The sequence below is a fragment of the Agelaius tricolor genome, unplaced genomic scaffold, assembly GCF_023055355.1.
Source record: "Agelaius tricolor isolate 1412-34295 unplaced genomic scaffold, bAgeTri1.0.p SCAF_32, whole genome shotgun sequence".
NCBI classification, from domain to species: Eukaryota; Metazoa; Chordata; class Aves; order Passeriformes; family Icteridae; genus Agelaius; species Agelaius tricolor.
In genome coordinates this window covers 2622454-2643945 of record NW_027269292.1, presented here as the reverse complement: position 1 = coordinate 2643945, position 21492 = coordinate 2622454, and the positions used below count along the sequence as shown (strand labels likewise).

Genomic DNA, 21492 nt, shown 5'->3' with positions numbered 1-21492 from the left:
TCTATCTATAGAAAAGAGAAAGAAAAAGGAAGAATAAAAGAAATGAGGCTTTGGAGGCAATGGTCCATCATAAGCCTCCACACCTGCTTTGCAGCTCCTGAAATGCCTCACTGCCAGACTTGGAACCCCTTCTGGAAGCAGGCCCTCCCTTCTGTTGATCCCACCCTCGAGCAGTGGGAGCTCAGGAACTGATGGGGACTGGATAAATGGAGAACAGGGCCCAGCCCAGCTCCTTGGAGGAGCTCCCCCTCAGCTGCTCCCCCTCAGAGGAGGAGCAGATGCCACACCCCAGGTTGCCACGGCACCTCTTCACAAACCTGGCCCGACCCACTGCCGATGCAAACAAAGTGGATGTTTAGGAAGCACATCTCAGCTGCTCCCTGAGCAACTGGCAGCCAAATCACTCACTGAAGACCTCAGTCCTTCCAAAGCCAGCAGCACCACGAATGACCGTGCCAGGAGCAGGAGGCTCAGCTGCAGTAGCTGTCAATTCCCACTTTTAGGTGCTCAAGGTCCACCTCCAATGGGTGCTAACACGATTCCAGGGGATGCACAGCAGCCAGGATCAGCCCACCGTGCTCCAGTCTATTCCCTGTGGGCAGAACCACACGCTGTACCACTGAGCTTTGAGAGCTCAGGGTTGTGGAATCCCTGCCCCCTGATAATACAACATTCCTGGCACATGGGGACCCCTCGTGCAGATCCTGGAAAGCGTGGAACTCAGGTAACACCACTCTGGTGTCTCTTCAGCTCCCTGGGTGAAACCAGCCTCCAGTGCAACTGTCACAATCACACATTGAATTAAAACTTTTCCTTCTGTAGCATAAATAATGAGTAGGAGAACACAGACAAAGCATCTTTAAAACAACTTATACAGGTTTAAGTAAGCTATTACAAGACAACAGAATCAGGTCTTGTCACTGGTAAACAATATACAGGCATCCACACCTTACTGAGTAAAGCTGTAAGTTATTTGAAGCTGTAATTGTTCAGTGATCATGGTTTCTCACAGAACTGTACTTCCAATGATGACATCTAGTGAAAACTGCTTACAAACCACACCTAAGGAAATTAAAGTGAAAAAAAAGGCTGATTGCACACATTAGCCTCTCAGATTATTCCTTCATAGTTTAGATATCTACAGTATTTCATGTACCAAATTAGAGGCTGGCAAGAACAAGTGTTATTCAGGTAGCCTCAAGAGAGCTAACTTGAGATTAAGGAGAGTTTAAGAAGTTTAAAGATGAATAGACACTTCTAGCCTGAGTCATTTGTTTCCAGTGCACATGTCATTAGCAGAAACCAGCCAAGAGAATGAGGTTCTGACGACTTGAATATGAATCACTGGGGTTGTCATTCTCCTAGGCAGCTCCCTTCTTTGTTGGCTGAATCAAAAGAGATAAAGCTGCTGCTTATCATCTTGGAAGATTCTCATAAAAAGAAACCCAACCCTGAAAGTTAAAACACCACCAACACAACATAGCTGCGGGTATCTTTAAAAGCCCTAAGTGGTTTGCACTTTATCCAATCGGATGCTCAAGATAACTCCAAGTGCTTCACAGGCAGCCGGCCAGACGCTTGTATAGCAACTGTTGAATATTCAGCAACAGTTTGCTCTATAGGAGCACCTGCTGCCCACAGATCCAAGGCCACTTCACAGAAACTAATGAATTCCCTTCCTCGAAAGAGGCTTTGTGTGGCTGCATTGAAGGCAGATGAGTAAGCCCAGCCTGCCTTTGCAACAGCCACCCCAAACAGAAGCAGGAGCCAGAAGACAGCGATTCCCATGGATTCCTTCTGATCCTTGTGGGGCAGGAAAGCAGTGTCAGCATTAGGTGGGTATGGGAATACAGCTCTGCCTTGCCCTGCAGTGACCCGACTGGGCTTTCCCAGGTTGGAAGCAATCCCCAAAATATGCATATAAAGCAGCTGAAAGCTAGAAACTTGGCTGACAGACAGGCTACATGACATGCCTACATTAATACATTCATGCTGAAGAGCAAGCCTCGTTAAAATTCACTCCCATCACAGCCAAATCACCAGTACCCCTGACATTTAGACAGCCTCACAGTATGCCAGAGGAGACAGAGAAGAAAAGAGGATCCAAGTATCCCACCACTCTGCAATCTGAATAGGAAGAGCTGGACCCATCACACACGACCAGAAACAAGAAATACCACATGCAGACGAGCCATGGCCTTTCCTTCACCAGGACCATGTCTCTGACCCCTCTGACAAGCTGAATCTGCTGTGTGAATCTGCCTGAGCCCCCTGCACCTTCCCCACAGTCACTTTCTTCCCAGCAAAAGCACAGGAAAAGTCACCTCACCACAACTGGAAGAGGTACCATGTGGAGGTGTGCCAGGCTTGGTCTCAGATGAAAGTCACTGTTGCACTCCATCATAAGAAAAAATCCAGGCTCTCTCATCTTTATTTAAGCAGCCACTGCATTGGAAGGGAAGTATTCTCTTAATTACTGACTGACAAAGAAGGGTGTGAAGCATTTCTCCCTAATGTGTTTTAGAAACAGCCACTCCTCTACAAACATTTGCATATTTACACCAAGTGGGCTACATATTTTAAAGCACAGGTTTTCCCCAGCGTATTTCTTTTCCTTTTCAGTTGTCAGGCAGAGGTGGGGAGGTGCTGATCTGCCCTTTGATCTGACGGGAACAGGAGAGACGAGGAAGAGACAGAAGAGGAAAATGTAGGAGCGCTAAGTGAGACCACCCATGTGCCTCCGTGTCCATGACGTGAGTGACTCTCACCCACGGCTGGCTCCCTCCTGCCCACATCTGGCTCTCGCCCACCTCTTTCTCTCTCTCTCTCACCCAGTTTGCTGTGCCTGTGCACAGGGGAGGGCAGGCTGCTCACAGGTAGGCTGATGGGGGAGGGAGGAAGTCACAGAAACCACTTCCATCCCAGGCTGCAGCACATGGAAGAACACCCAGCCTCCTCGTATAACTGGGAATATAAAATCTCTCCAAGTTCAAGATCAGCATGCAGAGCACTAATATTCTACTAAGCTGTTCAAATATGAAGGTATTTAGGGCCAAAAGTTAGTTTGGTCAACAGAACAGCTTCCTGAGATTGTTTAGTTACTCAAATCTAATATTTGAAGCTCTCTTTAAGGCAAAGCTTCACACATTGTTGTGAGTATTGGAAGGAACTTCTAGGGGCAAGATTATTCCTAAAATCCAGCTCTTGGATTGAGTGCTGGACAGCATCCTGGAAAGGCAGTGAAGGGCCCCAGAGAGAGGGCAAGCCCGTGCTGCAGTGCACTGCCAGCCTCCCTCCCTCTGCAGGATAACATCTGTCTCTCGTACAATTGTGCAATTCAAGGACAACAGGTTCTGACTGGAAGACCAAGCTTCAGCTTCTGGGCTGTTCCTGCTGAACCACCCGAGGAGAGGGCACAGAGGTTCTGAAAGGCTGCTCTGTGCTCTGGCTGGGAAGTTCTAAGTGACATCGTGCCTCTTCCAAGGCAGAAGAGAAAGGCCATGTGCAGCCAGGAGAAGGAGTCAGGAGTGTTTACACTCTGCTGTCACTTTAATTGGCCATAATGGAGATGCCAGACTTCATCATATGCAGGGTCCAGATCCAAGCACTCCTTTTCACAGGTCATTGTTTATGCTCTGGAAGTTTTAACATTAAAGGGCTTTAGCAGACTGCTAATTTGATCCTCTAAAGAAAGTAAAAAAATAGAAAGCTCTTCCTTTTACTTTGAAGTTGTGTCCCATCACTCCCTGGGCTGCTCCCCACTACTGGACTATCATGCACTCATCAGCCATCAATGGAGGGTCATCAAAGCAAGGAGAATCCCTTTGCCGATGAAAAAAACATCCTAATTTGCAGTGTTAGGAAGAAGACTGCATTACCTTCAGCATGGACGGGGCCAGCACATAAACCAGAGTTCAGATTTAAACCCACCACATCGTTTGGCACTTTGTTCCAGCATTGCTTAAGGTACTTGTACCTCTGAACTGCAAGACAGTTTCCTTTTTCTTTCACATATCTAGAAAAAGTGGTGTGAAGTGGCAACAAGCTGACACACCACAAACATGACACAGGAAACTTCCAAGTTTCCACTGCCCACTCCAGTAAGAGCAGAAACGAGATCTAACTACTTGAAAAGTCTCTGGTAACATTTCTAGAGCGAAATGCTTGTGACTGTGCAAGCTGCCAGAGCTCCTCAGAGTGGTAACACAGCTCTTCCCACAGAGTGAACTGCTGGGACAGCCCACAGCAGGTACCCCCTGCCACCCCCTCCTCCTGGACAGGGCACCCTGCTCAGGCAGCTGTATGTAAAATGAGCTGTGGGAAACTCAGCATCACCTTCGTGCTGTGTGTGGGAGTGCTGCAGACATTGGTTTATAAAAGCTGGTATACAACTTAAAAAAAAAAATCTCATATTTGCCTAAAAAGATCTGCAGAGCAGATAATACATGTGACATAATGAACCCTCTTGAGAAGCCTTTGCCTTGAGATGAGACAATCTCATTCTATTTTTAAAGTCAGAACGGCAGTATCAGGGAGGGAGGACAGAAAATGTCAAACTCTCAGCAGGGTTTGCTGCCTGGGTCTGTGGCTCAGCCCCTGCTGAACCTGCCAGCAGGGCATGAGGGCAGCTCTGGCACACTGGGGGCAGCAGCATTCACCATTCCTTTGGCAGCAACACTTGGTGGCAAAACTGTGCCCTGGGTTGTGTCCTGGGTGCCCTGGCCAGATGTCACAGCATTCCTCACAGAGAAACACAGAGCTGCAGCTCATGGTCAAAGGCACCCCAAAGACCCCCCAGTACAGACCAGTCCTAAGACCAAGGGTCACAGGAATGGTCAGATTGTGTTACTTTGAAGCAATGGTACCAGCGAACACCTATGCTGACAAAGAGCTGGAGACTGCCTTCAAAAAAATGTCCTTATGCCTGAGGCACAGTTCAGCACTCACTTCTCAGCTCAGACCCCTAATTATTCAGCTCCAAGTTACAAGATGCTCTTTGCCAGCGGTGGTGGCTGCTCGGGGGACAGCTGAGCTCACACCCAACATGTTTTCCTTAACCAGCCTCAAGGTCACCCGGCGGGGCCTCAATAAATAACAAAACCCTTGCATCACACTTGCCTGTGGGTGCTGCAGGCACATCGGGGAAGAGCTCCCTGAGCTGACTGAGTGCTGCCCCAGCCCCTGGGCGAGGAGGAGGAGGAGGAGGAGGAGGAGGAGGAGGAGGCGGCACCTCCTGGGACCTCCACAGCACCATTAGGCACAAACAGCGTGAAGAACAGGAAGAAGCTGTCCCAGGCAGGAACAGTTCTGCCTGTGTCTAAGCTAATTATTCACAGAAACACTGGTCAAACTCCCTTCCACCAAGGAATTTGGAAACTATAATTTTTGCATTTATTTTCTATACTACTGCAAGTCTGGTCTCCAGCAAACACAAGGAAATATAGCCATTTAAAGAAAGAAAAAAAAAAGATTTTTGTCTCACAACTCATACTTCTGTCTTGCCACCCACCCGGGTTAGATTACACTGCAGTCTCCAGCAGGGAGGGATGCTTGGGAAATGGGAGCAATTTCAGACCCCAAGAGGTAGAGAAACATCTCGACTTTCTCCACCACAGTAAGAAGTCCAGCCATGCCTGATGAGGAGTAGTTTATGTTGGCAAGCAGAGGGAAAGCATTAAGGATGTGGCTTTGCTGTAGTTTATACAGAAACACTTCCCAGAGCTCATTGGTCACTCTGAATGTAGACAAGCCTAAAAGGTAATTTACTTCATGTTTAAGAAATACCGAAGTAGCTCTGAAGAGCTCCTCATTAGGAGAAGAAAGGAGCTGCAGGACCTTGGCTGCTCTTCAGCTGGTGGCTGGGCAAACCACAGGTTAAGGCATTTCTGCTGCAGGAATAACTGGAATTGCAGCCTTTACCCAGCGAAGATTCCAAGTGCTGAATTAAAAAAAAAAAAATTAGTCTGCCCATCTATTTATAAAAGACATTTTATTTATTTTTAAACAAAGTCTCTCACATACCTGCTCCTTTTCTCAGTGAAAAAGTCCTTGTTTTCCAGGTTTTTTTCCCCTTTTTTTCAGTTTCTACAGTGAAGTTAAAGCACTTAATTGCAGAAGGGCTGCCACGCACATCATCGAGCTCCACACAGGACAAACACAAACTAAGAACCCACTGATCATAGACCCTGGCTTGGTCAATAAGCTGGGTTTTTTTTTATTTACACAGTCAATACACATAGGCTGTAGATACCTTTGAACCTGCACAGACAAAGCAGATGGGAACTAAGAAGAAATCCTTTATAAGATTAGGCTGCAAACTGAAAACACAGTTCAAAGCAGAGTCATATGCAGAGACCCCCTACTACTAACCAGCAGTATTCAGTATTAGCTGCAACACAGTGCCCAAAGCACTGTTCTGTGCTGTCAGGAAGCACTTACAGAGCCTGTCCTGTGTTTGGTGCAGCAATCAACCTAAATGACTCAAGAAAGTACAAAAGGAGTGACATTATTATGCTGCATTTCAGAATTCTAAGGGTCAGCTACATAAACATGGTGAGCATTTGAAGATATTAATATTTGGATAATGGCTAATTCAGAAACAACCTATGATTAGTTTAATAACCTAGTTATTAAATATTTAAGAAATTCATACACTATTAAAATTAATAAACTATTTATAGTTTTATAAATTTATAAAATTAATAAACTATTAAATAGTTTTCCTTAAAGTGTTTCACTAAAACACTATTCTAAAGAAAAAGTTAAGATCAAGCTATGCTCGACAAATGTAACAGTACTGGTTAATCAATAACTGGAGCAAAGCAATTCCATTATCCCTGCTATTCTGGCACGGGAAGTGTTTTGTTTTGCACATGGCAAAGATTCCCCAACTACCCTGGTGGTAAGAGCCCTCTCAAGACAACCACAGCTGAGAAACATCTGCACATCAGGTGGCTTCTGGGACATTTGCTGCTGTGTGCAGTAATTCTTCAAATAACAAACTTAAAAGAAACCCATTACAAATGGTTTTAAAACTGCTTGGAGGCTGCCACATCTTGCGTTGGGTACGGCTCACGCTCCTCTCAGTTTGGGCAAACAAACACCCAATAGAAATTCCACCCTCCTTCTGCACATATTTGGTGGTGACACCAAGTCATTCCCCACCTCCTCCAAAAACCAGAGGGATCACAGGCAGAAAAATAACTTCTGTTGGGAAAGGGCAATCCAGTCCCATCACTGGAGCAATCCTCCCATTCACATGTCATCTGAATAGAATAAAACTATTTTCAACAGAAGTAGTTATGATAACATAGCAAAAGGGATCAAAATAATCACAAATAATACTGGTATATAGGTAATAATATAATATACTGGATACGGGTACCATTGAGTTCACATTTAGGGAGTCTATTCTGAACCCATTTCAGAAGTTTTCTCCCATCTGTGCCTCCTCCTTACCCACAGTAGATAAATCAGCCGAATACCATGAGAATAAATAATTCTCTATGCCCCCAAAGCCACCAACCTTAAAAATCTGCCACAAGCAATGAAAATACTGCTACTACCCAAGCAGCAACATTAAAATTCCACCTCAAAATCAGCACAGCACACAGCAATGAGGGCGCCTGCCTGCCCTGGGATCTCTAACCACACGTCACTTCTGCCTAACAGAAAAGCACAATTGCCCTTCTCCATTTCAGGGACACGACGAACTCCAGGCCAGGAACTGCTCACATCTACAAGATCTCTGCTGTGAGCTGCTTTCAAATGCTGCCAAACGCACCTCGCACAGGCCCATCGGGGGCAGAGCCACCTCACCCACCGCACCAGGGCAGGGCTGGTCCCACACCGGGGCTACAGGCAGCATCTGTAGTTCCAGCACAGGCTGTCGTGACAGCCACACACCAACCACAAATCATATTTTTCTGCCTATGTCACTAGCATCCCAGAGCCAGCAAATGCATTCAGAACCACATTTGGGTATTAAAAACATTCAACAATAAGTAATGGCAATCCAAACACATTGCCAGCGCCACAGAAAATAATTACAGAGCAAGCCCCCTGCTTGCATTCATCCTTAAAAAGTACTCGGTTTTCCTCCTCTTCCCCTTTTAAAGGTTTAAATCCCAGGTATTTGGGCACCTCCAGGTTACAGAGCTGAGAGCTGTAAGAGGCTCAGCTATGCAGGAAGACATCTGCTTCTTCCCCTACATCCCCATTTCACCCCACACAGCTGCTGACAGACACAGACGTTTTTAGATTTTCCCGTGTAACAACATCCCCAGGACCCGCTCACTTCCATAGCGAGCCCAACCTTCTAGCACACACAACTCCGGAGCGAAAATCCCCTCCTTCAGCAAACAAGAAAAAAACCCAGCAGGTTTCGCTCCACCTGCAATTTCATGCATTTCACGAGAACGCCGATACCGCACCAAAACCCCCAGCGATGCTTTTCCCCCTCGCTTCTGGATCCCCAGCGGAGCAGAGCGGCCTCACGGATCCCCCTTCCCTCACGGATCCCCCTCTCCTCACGCCGCAGCCCCGGCGCGGGTTCCCCGTAGGGGAAAGCGAGAGCCCGCGCCGGAGCTGCGGCGTGGAAAACCCCCAGAACCCCGGCGCAAACTTCCTCCTCACCCCGCAGGAGCCACCGGCCGCTTCCCGCCTTCTCCTCCTCCTCCTCCTGCCGGGCTGCCCGTACCTGGCTCGGCGCCGGGAGGTCGCTGCCGTCCCCACGCCCCGTCCCCGCCCGCAGAGAGGGCGGGCGGCATTGGAGCCTCCCCGCCCCGCCGTTGCCGGGCGACGCGGAGGGGCCGGGCCGGGCCTCGGGGACCCGAGAGCCGCCACCGCCACCGCCGCGGGTCCGGCCGTGGGCGGATGGACAGCGGCGGGAAGGGCCCCGCAGCACGGGCTGTGTGCGGCTCCGTGTTGTGCTCCGCTGGGTGTGAGTGACGCGCGCCCGACCCCGCTCCTGGGTTTAGTCGTAGTCACTCGGTTTTGCTCAAAAATAATGCGGTATTGCTCAAAATTATCTGTAATTAAAATTATGCGCAATTGCTGGTGAGAGGGGAAGATGCAGAGGGTTCCTGAGGAATGAAATGTGGCTTAAAACCCGATTAAAACCCGATTAATTCTCTCTATATTATATAATGATATATTATATAACTTTGTATAACATATATAATAAAAATTGATGTAATTATATATATATTATTTATATATTTACATATTTATATGTAATTTATATGGGGTTATATAATTATATGTGTGTGTAAATGGTACAGCTTGCCCAGAGAAGCTGTGGACGCCCCATCCACAAGTGTTCAAGGCCAGGTTGACAGGGCCTCCCCACCCCAGGGTTATTGACAATCTTCCTGCAGGTGGTGAGTGTGCAGGAACACATCTGAGATGGAACAGAAGAATTTTTACAGACTGATTTTGGATTTCTGATACTTCATAAGTGAAAGGATTGCAGTAGCAGGCGCTGAGGGCTGTCAGGTCCCCAGGCAGGGACAATCTCTAGGGACATCAGGGTTCACAGGGGACAGCCTCACCTGCCCGGTTACCCCCATTCCTACAACAGTCACAACTGAACACGCGTACGTACGGCCTCCCTGCGATGGTGACAGCCTAAAGCACTCTCAGTGTGCTCAAAGCAAAACAGATCCTGTTAGGAAGTGATGCCTGTTTTGTCCTTGATTTTAATCCCTTTAGTTACAAGATAATGAGAAGCAAAACAAAAAGACTGAGAACAGTCACACTGACTTGGTTATTTTATATTCACTTTACTTCTTGGAAGCTGTGTAACTTCCTTTTTCGCAACACCTCGTAAGAGCTGTTTACTGTGCTGTATGTTCTAATAAAGGAAAAGGAAAGGAAGAAAAAGAAAAGAAAGAAAAGAAAGAAAAGAAAAGAAAAGAAAGAAAGAAAGAAAGAAAGAAAGAAAGAAAGAAAGAAAGAAAGAAAGAAAGAAAGAAAGAAAGAAGGAAAGAAAGAAAAGAAAAGAAAGAAAGAAAGAAAGAAAGAAAGAAAGAAAGAAAGAAAGAAAGAAAGAAAGAATGAAAGAAAGAAAGAAAGAAAGAAAGAAAGAAACTACAAGGCAGAAAGGGGAATACAAAAAAAAAACATTTTTCCATAAAATTTCTATCTGGGAGCCAAACCCTGCCCTTATTGACTGTCACAGTTTTCACTGCTGTGTCACACGTGGAAGGAAACACCATCCTGCAGATTCAGCCAGCAAACAAACACCTCCCTTCCAACTGCAATGGCACTGAAAATCTCGGAAAAGGAAAGAATCCCTAGCCATTACTCTGCCATTTGACCTGGCCATATTCCAAAGCCTGTCTTTAATGTCACCTCCAGGTATTTCTGAAGGGGCAAAGCTCTTTGGGGTGTACTTCTGAAACAGTGTTCACACATGGAATTACAAAGATGCTGGAAATGTAAATCACTGAAAGATCACTCAAGTACTTTATACTTCTAAAATATTTTGGACTTTATTGTGTCCAAAGACAAGGCACTTTCCAGAGAGGCCCAAACGTTACTTGAAGCAAGGGATAAGGAAATTCTCAGAAAACAGAGCAGAGCAGGCAGACATAGACCCATCTACCAGTGTAACATCTCATGGCCCATGTATTCCCTGAACCTACCCTCATTTTCATCACAGCCAGTGACTCCTAAGTGTAAACACTGCTGTTCAAAAGGAAAAGAAGAGAAAGAAATTAATCAGCCCCAATTCTTATATATATGCAATGCTTAAAGCAATTCACTGAACTTGACCCTTTTTGCAGTTCATTGAAAGAAAATGAAAAGAATTCCATCTCTGCTGAGCACAGAAGTTTTGGAAGGGTGGGGGATGCCTGAGGTTTAGTGTAACAAAGTGTAACAGCAAGAGATGAAAGCCAAGTGCAGCTTCAGCCAGCACAGACTGCCGTCCCCACGTGTGCAAGGAGGTCACTGGGACTCGCAGGGACTCGGGGCAGGTCCCTGCACATGGGGACCCTGACGACCCTGGGCTCCCTGAGGTGGCAGTGGGACCCCAGACCCTTCCTGTTCGGGGGCTCTCCCAGGAAGCTGAGAAGCTGATCATGAACAGTGCAACACGAATCAAAAACTCTCCCCAACATCCTCCTATCATTGATCTAAATCAATGGCAAAGCAATTTCTACAAGACAGATTCAGGGACAGACAACTTCACTGCTTTTTAAATAGGACACTTCTAAAATCTGCTTTTCCTTTCAGTATTTAATTTGGGAGAGACAGTTGTATGTCAGGGGCTCACTGCAGAATAAACAACAATCACACATGAAGTAAGTACCTGCATGGTACATTTTGTAATTGTTTCCTGAAAGATGCAAGTCAGAAGTGTTAGTATTGTTACACAGATCAGGCACTACTATGCACATTATGAAACCTGACAATTACAGAACCATTACCCAACACAGATCTACTTTCAACAGCTTGTGATGAGAAAAACATAAAATAAGCATTAAAAAGATAAAGCAGCAATAATTAAAATGAATATTGTAATAGAAATGTTAAGAACATATGCACAACTGTGTGGTACACCTGCTGAACACCCTACTCAGTTTGCTACCCAGGGCTTTGATATTTATTATACAGTAATAATTGAGAAGGCACAAATCTCTCATTGATAGATGCATTTCTCATAAAAGTCCTGGAAAATGTATGGACCTTAGACAATCACTCCTCATTAAGGAGCGACTGTATAAAATCTTTATTAAGTAATAACCCTAGCTATAATACAGGTTTATTTCTCACTTCATTAAAGCTAAGCCTGATTAAGTAGAGATTGTTATAAGCTGCCTTTGATCTCCATTGAGACAAACCCCTTATTTTTACACATTTCATGGTAAAGTGATAATTTTCTGTTTAATTTGATTTAAGATTTGTTTCTTACAAAGGGAAAAGCAGAGCACACTGTCATGGCTGAGGTTGGGCAGGTGACCATCACTGGCTTCTCTTGAAGGAATGAGGATTAATTTTGGGAGTGCCACAGGCCTTTAAGTGCTTCATGCCTAAGAGCAGCAGGGGTGCAGAGGAAGGGTGTCTGCGTGTCTGCCGGGACAGCAGCTTCCGCTTGGTGCAGCTGCAGCTCAACTGAGTCAGCGCCACGGAAGGAGAGCTCGTGTGATGCATTTCTCCCATTTGAGACTGGAATCTATTCTCCTGTCATGATTTCAGGCAGCTGAGGAATTTGTGCAGGTTAGTGACTGCTCAGATGACCAGAGACACTGAAATACACTCCAGGATTTGTGTGTGGTTGCACGAGCAGGCTCTGCACACTGAGACCCTCCTGAGCACAGTATTTGTGACCCCATCAGCAGCAGACTTGTTGCCTTTCAGAGGAAAGCCCTTCAATGCCTACACTCATCCAGTGCCATAACTGCTGCACTCAGGGCATCCCTTCACACTCAGGTTCCACCTTAATTCATCTTGTTTTTTCCTAAGTCCCACCCTCCATATGCCACTTGTATTAAGCAAAGTACCTGTGCTGAATCCTGTCCAGGGTTTGAGCATGGTGACAAGTAGCTGTCAATGGAGAGTAAATTTTATCCTCATTACCACAGGAAAGAAAAGAGATTGGCAAAAGGATGCTTGGCACTGTGAGATCCCACAGATCTCCCAAACCAACACTATACATCCTGAAAAAGGTGCTTGCAGAAGCAGGCCAGAGAAAATCTGAGGAAAATATTCATTATTTGGGTGATTAGAAGAAGATTGCTGAGTATATCACTGAGATATATTCACTGAGAGCCTAAATCAAAATCACTGCTGTTCCCTTCCCTTTGCAGGAGGTGAGGCACGGCAGGGAGCTGGAATGAGATGATCTTTAAGGTCCCTTCCACCACAAACCATTCTATGATTCTATGATTTCCAGTAGCACCCAGAGTGCCGGGTGAAACCAGGGGCTCCTGGCCAGGAAACACCGAGCAGGGCACATCACTGAAAGGGTTGATGGCAGGGAAACCTGCTGATCTGGTACAAAGCACTGCAGTTTCTCTGGAGCAGTTCTGAACAAAGGCTGGCACCTCCTCTGCTGTTCCAGAGGCAGAATCCTTCCTCTGCATCTCACTAAGGCATCGCTCACAGGCGAGTCACCCTAATGACAAGAAACTGGAGCTGAAATGTGAAGAACAGAGACTAATTAATAATGAAGGTAATGAGATCACCAGAATATATATACACCAAACCTGCATCTTAATTATCTCATGAAAACTGGCAACTCCAATCATGTTTCAAAAGCCTTTAATCATGCTCTCTCCGAAGAATATTGGTGGCTATTTTACAGAGACTTACGTAAAAATACCTTTTGTGTAGGTTTTTCCCCTACAATAAGAGCTAGCCAAGTTACTACTGTGTGTAACTGCTCTGCTCCAAAATGAGATATCTCAGACTTGTAATTACAGCTGGTCTGATCTTCATCTCATCTACTCTCATCTTATTTTGGAGTGCTTCCTTTGAAGGAAATGCAGTAAGACTGGCATGAGTTACTGCAGTATTATTATGAATCCCTTTTATTATGACAGAACAAACCAAGAACAATCCCTAATTAAGGCAGTTTCTGCCAAAACAGAGGGAGTGTACAATCCCTGCCCCAAAGACCTTGCAATCACAACAAAGGCAAAGATATTTGAGGTAGGGAAAAGAGGACAGAATGAACTTGCTCCCAACTACAACTTGTTCTCATGATTTAAGGGGAAGTCAGGAGGAGGCTGAGATAGGATGAACACAGGACAAGTGCAGAGCACGGGAGCTGAAGACTGCAGAAGAGGCAGAAACAGGCTGCATTTACAGCTGGCAGAGCCTTTCCAGAACTTTCTGCAGTTTCTTCCCTGCCCTCCCCATCCCTTCATCCCTGAACAGGGTAAGGAGGTCAACTCCAAACTACAGCTGCAGGGGAACACTGCTCTGGGTGCAGCAGGCATAGCTCAACCCCTGGTCCCACTCCCAAAAAACAAAACCCCAAGTGCTTGCAGAGAGGCTTATTTTAGTAATTAAGGAGGCAGCAATTGAAACTCTGCACCACAGGGGTCTGCTCTCCCCATGACCCCCAGAGCAGAGAGCTTGCTCGTGTCCTGCCCCCAGGAGGAGCCAGGCACATCAAACAGCTCTGCCTGAGCACAGGGCTCGTCTCGGTGCAAGGTGAGAGCACCAAAGGCAGGACAGGCTGAGGGCCACGAGCACCCATTCCTTGGGCCTGTAATGAACTTGGGCCCGACTCTGGGACATGCAATTACAGCATGAAGACATTTCAGGAGACTCACCCACTGCTCTCTCCAGAGATGAGCTACTTGTAACCTCTCTGCCTGCCATCAGTAGTTTATATACTTTGGCTGCTTAATGAGGCGTTTGGAGGGATTTTCTGTGTTCCTCTCCAAAATCCCTCATGAGGGACAAGTAGTCAAGAGCTGTGAGTGCAAAGGCCAGATGATGGCACAGGATACACATCCCACTCATCAGTGCAACTGTACCATTAGGTTTTTCATGTCAAGCTCTGAAGGCATCTCAGAATTGTAGCTGTGAATCCATGATTAAAGCACCTTTGTCAAAAGCATTACAAAAATATGCCAGACACAAAATCTATTCTATTTAACCTTTGTCAAAATGATCAGTAATAAATAAAACAAAACAGGCTACATGAGCAAATTCAAGTGAAAAATATGTAGCCTGTCCTTTAGAAATGGGCTGGGAGGGCTCTGGAAGGTTTGGACACATTCACTTTGCTGACAAGAGCATAGAAAGGAAAGGGAAGTGTGAGCATTCCTCAGCCACCTCAGAGCTTAAACCAAAGTGGAGGCAAGCAGCTCCATATTGCACCAGAAAGATGGAATCACATTTACTTACCTCTCTCCACTGTGGCTGTAGGGAGAGGAGGCTTCAGTGCTTTTTTCCTAGCCAAGCAAGCAAGTGGCCAGGGCTCAGGTGAGCCTGGGGCTGCAGATGGAGCAGGGGGTTCTGACAGCCCTTCTGACACAGGAATCTGCTGGATTATGCTTTGCATGATCTGTAGAAGACAGGCTGCTGCCAGAAGAACTTTTTGGAAGTTTCAGTTCTGAGTATGTTCTCACGACATGTTTTTAAGCTTTTAGTCCCTTCTCTGTGTAACACAACTGGTTAGCAGAGGAAAGGAAAAGAAAAAGAATCAGTTGGCCAGGATAAGAATAATTCATGCTCACCAGGGGCTAGTATTTCTCTCATGGCACACAGCAAGGCTGCAGAACAGAACATCCAAAAGCAAGAACAAACCTGCACTGAGCTCATGGGTGCAACTTCACTTTGGTCCTATTGCTCCTTTGCATTACCACATCTCTTTAATCACACAGTTACACACTACTTCCCACTGGTCTGGAAGTGTTCAGGACCCTGGCTGGCTGGTGCTTGGCTTATCAGCAACTATTCAATATCTGCTTTAGTCTCTTGATCAAAGTGCAGCTTCATGTCTTATTTATGGCTACTACTAACAGCCTGCTCTGCAGACAGAACTATTTATTTCCCCCCTAAGCTTTTCTGTGGTGTTCATCACTCTGACATCTGAGTGCTCTGCAACGATTAATTTATCTTCATAAAGTCTCTTCAAAATGAGAGAAGATGGTATTCCCATTTTACAGATCAGGAGCTGCTGCACAGACAGATTGAGGTCAAACATTTCCATTCATGATAGGTCCTAGTATGAAATGTCTCAGATCTAAATTTTTTTAGATACCTTCAAATATAATGCCAAAAAAATGAAAACAAACAAGGTTTGTGTGTTCAAATAAAACTCTGACTGGCTTCTTAGAAAGTCAGGTACAAGAACAGGAGAGGATTAGGGATTGTAAATGTTGGTTACCAGGAAGAAGGATGAAAACTTTCTGACCACCAGTCTCAGGAACACTAAAGACCAGTTCAGACAACCCATGTGAATGTAAAATGCGTTATGAGCCTTTGACGAAGCAGCAGAGTATACTTAAAAAAATAAACACACAGGGATGTCCTCAGCAGCTTAGAACACAGGACCAGATCCTGAGAGCACAGTTTAAGATAGGAGGAATTGCAGGTTCTCTCCACTTCTTGGCCCATTGAGCATGGAAAAACCAGAAAGCTGTGTAGTGTAGAAGACCACCCTGGGAAGGAAAGGTTTTGTTTTATCACTGTGTTAAAAGCATCTGTGGATCAAATGTGCCAGTATCACTTTACAGCATGAAAATGCCGCCCAGGGGACTCTCAAGGCTCATCTTTTTAAATGCTGATACCTCTTTGTCAGTTTTAATAAAAGACAGCTACAAAAACAAAGTGGGCCATGTGGTCTCAATGAAGCAGAGAGACCGTGGCAATCAATAACAGAAACAATCTGCACTTACTCTCTGGGAGAATTTGCTTTTAGCAGCAACATTTCTATAATAAGACATCATTCAAGAGCTCCCTTCAATTTTTCTTGGGACAATGAGCCCACTGTGCCCAAAGCACATCTGTGCTTATGGAGATTTGCAAACCAGGACAGTGTTTAGACTGATAACTTGACCATGCACCATATGATGATAGATCACAGCTTGCAGGATGTTTGATCCTTCCTTTTCTGCCCTCAAATGGACAGTTTTCTACTCAAAAGAAAACTTCTCTGTCAAAATGTTGACTTTTAATGCAACATAGGCATTAGTTTCTGCTTCACCTCATGATCTCTTTCACAGAAGGCCTCACAAGTGCTCACAGGTCTGCCCAATACAAGCTCCTGTCTCCAGCCCTGTTTTTTAGCAGATGAATAAGGTTAGGAAAGACAACAAAACCTGGGGAGAAGAGGGACATGGAAGTTAAAAGAAAATGTTTTTCATTTGCTATGCCTGAAAGACACCAACTGTGCCACAGGAAATGCTTTTTAGTTGAGAATCCTGATACATCTCAGGCCCCAGACTGTGTCGGATTTAGATAATCTAAATTACATTGCAGATCAAAGTTTTGTTTGTTTGGAAAATTGCATCTGAGACCATTAATCTTTTCTGTCTTATCAATCCAGCACCATCTTCATGTAGCACATACCTAGTAATGGGACTCCTGAAGCAGCTGGTCATCTATCCCAGTGCCACCAGTACACCAGTGTCACCAGGGAAAAAACACTCATGGGCATGAGGTGGCCTTGGCTCAGCCCCTGGCACTGACAGCTGTGGCCTCTCCATCCAGGCTGAGTGGAGAGTTGTTTGTCAGAGGGATGAGAAGGTTGCAAAGTGCAGGAGCTGAACTGTTTGCTGTGTTTGGCCATTTCCACCAGGTCAGGGTGTGGCTCTGCCTGGGCTCTGCTGTCTCACAGGGACCTGTGACTCCTGCAGGGCCCTCCCTGCCAGCTGAGCTTCATCTTCCTGTCACCTGTGGGCACGTGGTGACAGCAGTGTCACAGCCCCCAGCCCCTGCACTCCTGGGGTCTCCATGGATACAAGAGAGACGGGAACTGCGCTGGTTCTGTGGCTCTGCACTTCAGTGACATTGTGGCGCTCGGCTGCTGCACCCCTTTTCTTTCACTTTTGGCTCTTTGCTTCACCAAATAAGGAACCAGATGTTTCCAGTTCCCTCTGATGGAGAGACACTGCCACAGTGTGAGCAGGGAGCTGGACTGTCAGGCTAAACCTGTTTCAGTAAGTAATGCTCATAAAATCATTTCAGTCTGAGCTGCAGCTGCAGCAAATTCATACATGCCTGGTTCAGGATTACTTTTGTGTTTAGGATCTTGGATCATGCAGAATGTCAGGAATGGGCTCAATCGCCAGTTCCATCCACAAACAGAATTCTCATTCTTGGATATGGCTAAAAAATAGCAACCACTAAAATATTAACATGCAGATGGAAAACCCCCACTACTTCCTATAAGTATTGCCTACAAAGCATTTCAGAGGCATGGTTGGATATTACCAAGGGAAGTCCAATCTCAGTAAGAAACATACAGATTCTGATTTAAAAGCTACACAGGGACAGTCTTATCATCTGGAACATGAATTCTAGCCTTAACAATTCAGTACAGACATCAAAATGATCCAATTTCCAGCCTGGGCCATCCCTAGCACATTCCTTTAGCTTTGTGATTTGTGGATCCTATTCACCACCCATCTCCATTCACACTGAAATCCAGCAAGCCAGGTACTTCCATGGGCTCTGCACTGCAGCAAGACACAGGAAGTCAATTTTCTGTGGCACCAGAGAATGGCAACTCAATGCTTTCCATGACATCTCATTTTGGTGGATTTTAATCTTGTCCCTGAGAGACAGGAGCTGTTGTGGCCACTGCTGGTTTGAGGCTCTTTTTTGCAACTCACAGATATATAATAGGCAGAAGTTCAGTGGGGAGAAAGGAAACAAGATTTTTGCATGGTGAAAGTGGTGCTTTGGCAAAAGCTTCCACAACTCCAGTGAGACAAAAACCACAGAATAAAAGAGAAAAGTTAAATTTTCATCAAATCTTGCAAGCAGAAGAACACCCTCTTCCTCCACGCCACCCTTGCCCAGCCAGATCCAGTCAGATCACTCAGTATTTTGCTCTGGTCTAAGCCAAGACCCAGATTTGAGGCTCCCAGGGGCACAGCACTGTACAGAGATAAGCCAGCTGTGTAAAAACCTGGAGTTAAGTCAACAGAGTTCAATGAGCATTGAGAGAGTGAGCAGCAGAGGGGATTTACCTAGAAATGGAGCATCTGTGAACCACCAGTTGTTTATAGGGACTAATGGACTTGCCTTGCTCCCCAGGTATTTTTACTTCAAAGGTACATAATAATGCTTAGAAAACTCTGTCTTGATACTACAGCAAACAGCCCTACAATGACTTTGACAAACTAACACCTAATGCAGATGAGAAAGCAACAAGGATTCTTCTTGTACAGTCACTCCATTTTCTGCCCTTTGCTCTGGCCCAGCCAGCTGGAGCCTCTCAGGGCACAAAAACCCCCAAGATCCCAGACCATAAGACATAAAAACATTTCTGTGCACTGATTGCCTCCTCACAATAACCTCATTATCACAGCTGTCAGTCACCAGGACAAACCAGTCACTAGCATGGGAACCACTGATAGGGGATGCTCACCCTGAAATGCACTTGCTGCCTGGAACAACACAAGGGATGGCAGCTTTAGCACCACACGAGGCTCCTCCAGGCCAAAGTTGCAGGAGGTGTCCCCCTGCAAGGGATGGAGGGGTCACATGAAGAGATTCCCTCTGGCTCAGTGTGGAACTGTTCAGCCCCTTCATTTCCACACTGAGCCAGCACTCACATGGAGATAATTGTTTATATCTTCTAGATTTATATCCCACAACGGTGATGTCCTGTATCAGGCTGGAAAATGTAAGGGCCTTTTTTCTTACAGATTTCCCAGCACGTAAATCTTGTATCCATGTGCTATCCTGTCTTAAGTGGCTACCCAAAACCACCATCACTAATCATTCACCTGGTGCATGGTCTTTATTTTATCCAAGTCCTTGATGTACTGATAAGGGGTGTCTACAGTCCTGACCATGCCAACATAAGGCTGGATCACTCATATCCAGTTCTGACCTCAATACTCCTCAGCCACTGCTCAATACAGTGGTGCTACAGTGAGAATTTGATTATGATTTATAAACCTGAGTAAGTAAAACATTTTTATCAAATTTCAGAAAAATGCTGTTAACATTTTAAAGTCAGCAAAAAATCTTTCCCAAGGCAGGAATTTTCAAAAACTTACCCTGAACATACATTGCCTGAGCCAGACACTTTAACAGATGGACTCAGAAAGCTTTTTTAATATTGGCTATTAATAAGTGCAAATGTTCACAATGACAAATGCAATGTATTTTTAGTCTGTACTGGGACAGGCGCCTGGTCTTCATCAGCACTTTTTGTCAAACTTTCCTCTTTCACACAAACCCCACCTGTAAGCCTGAATACACAGCACACAATCATGAGCTCTTTCCAGCCTCACCTCCCTGTTTCACAGTAAGGTCTGTAAACACTCACACTGCTCTGCCTGCCTGCCAGGTGTGCCTGTGCTTCCACCTTGTCTGATTTCTCTCCCAGCACTCAAGAATGTTCTTATAACTGGGATTGCTCAGTGACTGTAGCTTAGTTAACCTGGAATTATCCAGTGTAAATCAACTCAGCATCAGGCTTTGCAGCTGAAATGAATGGATTAACTCATGATACAGTTAAGTAGGAGGAACAGGCTCTGTACTATAAACATCACAAATGCAAATGTCTTTCATAAAGTCCTTTTGTTTTTATTTGTCAGAGTATAAACTGAGCAGCAGTGAGGAGGGAAGGGGTGGCTGTGAGCCATCTGTCCTCAGCAGCACATGTACAGAGTCCCAGTCACCTTCTGCCCTTGCTGTGTCTTTAATTCCCAGCTCAATACCTGGGGCACAGCTACACCAACACCTCCAAAATCCAGCACCATGAACTGCCCTTGCCACGCTGTGAAGCCTGGCTGCAAGCAATGCAAATATTTTGAGTTGGATTCCTGTGGCCTTTTCCCTGGGTGACACACACAGTGTTAATGGTTCCCAAAAGAACACTGTGGTAACCATAAACTGATAAGTTTGACAAATGCCAGCTGATGTAAAATGGACCCATTGTGTGTGTTTAACTGGAAGCAGTGAGAAACTCTCATCTCGAGTTTGTGGTTTCTTCTGGGATCATTGCAATAGTTTCTACATGTCACAAGTTAATTCCAATAGAGGGTCATTTTTAGATAGAGAGCACCAGAAAAAACATGAGGAAACCTGGGGTTATTGCAGAGGGAGCCTGCACAGGTGGCTCAATGCTGCTCACCTGCAATGTGAACAAACAGCCGCACTCATTTCCCCAGATGGCCCAGGAGAAGCTTTTCTCACTCACTGGCCTTTTGGAGGTGCTGTCATGTGCTGCAGGGCAGACATGGAACAAGGAAGAAAGTTCCAGGCAACACAGCTGGGATACCACCAGTGTAATTTCCTAACACCTGCATGAAAAGAAAGAGTGGCTGCTGCCATTTCACTGCAATCTGACAGAGAGAGGCTGTGCCTTTAAAGGTGGTCAGACACCTACTTCGCACCCTTTATTTGCTTCTCTTCCATATTTGTGTGATAAAAGCTCAAAGAAATACAGGCTTTGCTGAACAGCAGAATACAGCCTAGATGGTCTCCAGCCCTAAAACTATTCTCAAGTGACTTCTCCAAGCTCAGACAAGAAAAGTGATAAAGTCAGGACTTGGATGCTTCTTTCCCCATTCTTGCAATGCCACCCCCAGGACTCAGTGCAGTGCCCTGCTAGGATGGATACTGCACAGGACTGGAACTACCCCCATCCTGGAAACATTTTCCTCAAATATTTGGCTCCACTCCTTCCCTCCTCCCTGAGTAATGGGCAAGGGTGGGGCGAGAATATTTCACAATTAATTTTCTGCTGTGGAAGAGAGGATGCATTTCCTTCTTCATCTCTGCTTTTGTTCACTGGTGCTCAGACAAATGGCTGAGCCCTGGGCAGCAACCTGGAGCAACAGCAGT

The 21492-nt window shown here is 45.6% G+C and overlaps 2 protein-coding genes across 7 annotated transcripts in view; one reads left to right on the top strand and one right to left on the bottom strand.

The window, feature by feature from the left end:
• The window catches only part of RAB11FIP4 (RAB11 family interacting protein 4), a 121234-nt gene that overhangs the window by 23279 nt on the left and 76463 nt on the right, over window positions 1–21492 (bottom strand). Inside the window, exon 1 of one of the 6 annotated variants that reach the window (XM_071451254.1) lies at window positions 8699–8847. The exons of 4 other annotated variants lie outside the window; for them this stretch is intronic. The gene's annotated coding sequence lies outside the window, so the exon portion shown is untranslated. Of the gene's footprint in view, window positions 1–8634; window positions 8848–21492 lie in introns of those variants that run through there. One more of the 6 variants, XM_071451251.1, reaches the window with a different exon arrangement.
• The window catches only part of LOC139602020 (keratin-associated protein 4-4-like), a 29420-nt gene continuing 10676 nt past the window's right edge, over window positions 2749–21492 (top strand). Inside the window, exons 1-2 of the mRNA XM_071451481.1 lie at window positions 2749–2753; window positions 8642–8939. Of these exons, the coding sequence (XP_071307582.1) occupies window positions 2749–2753; window positions 8642–8939 (303 nt within the window). The remainder of the gene's footprint in view (window positions 2754–8641; window positions 8940–21492) is intronic.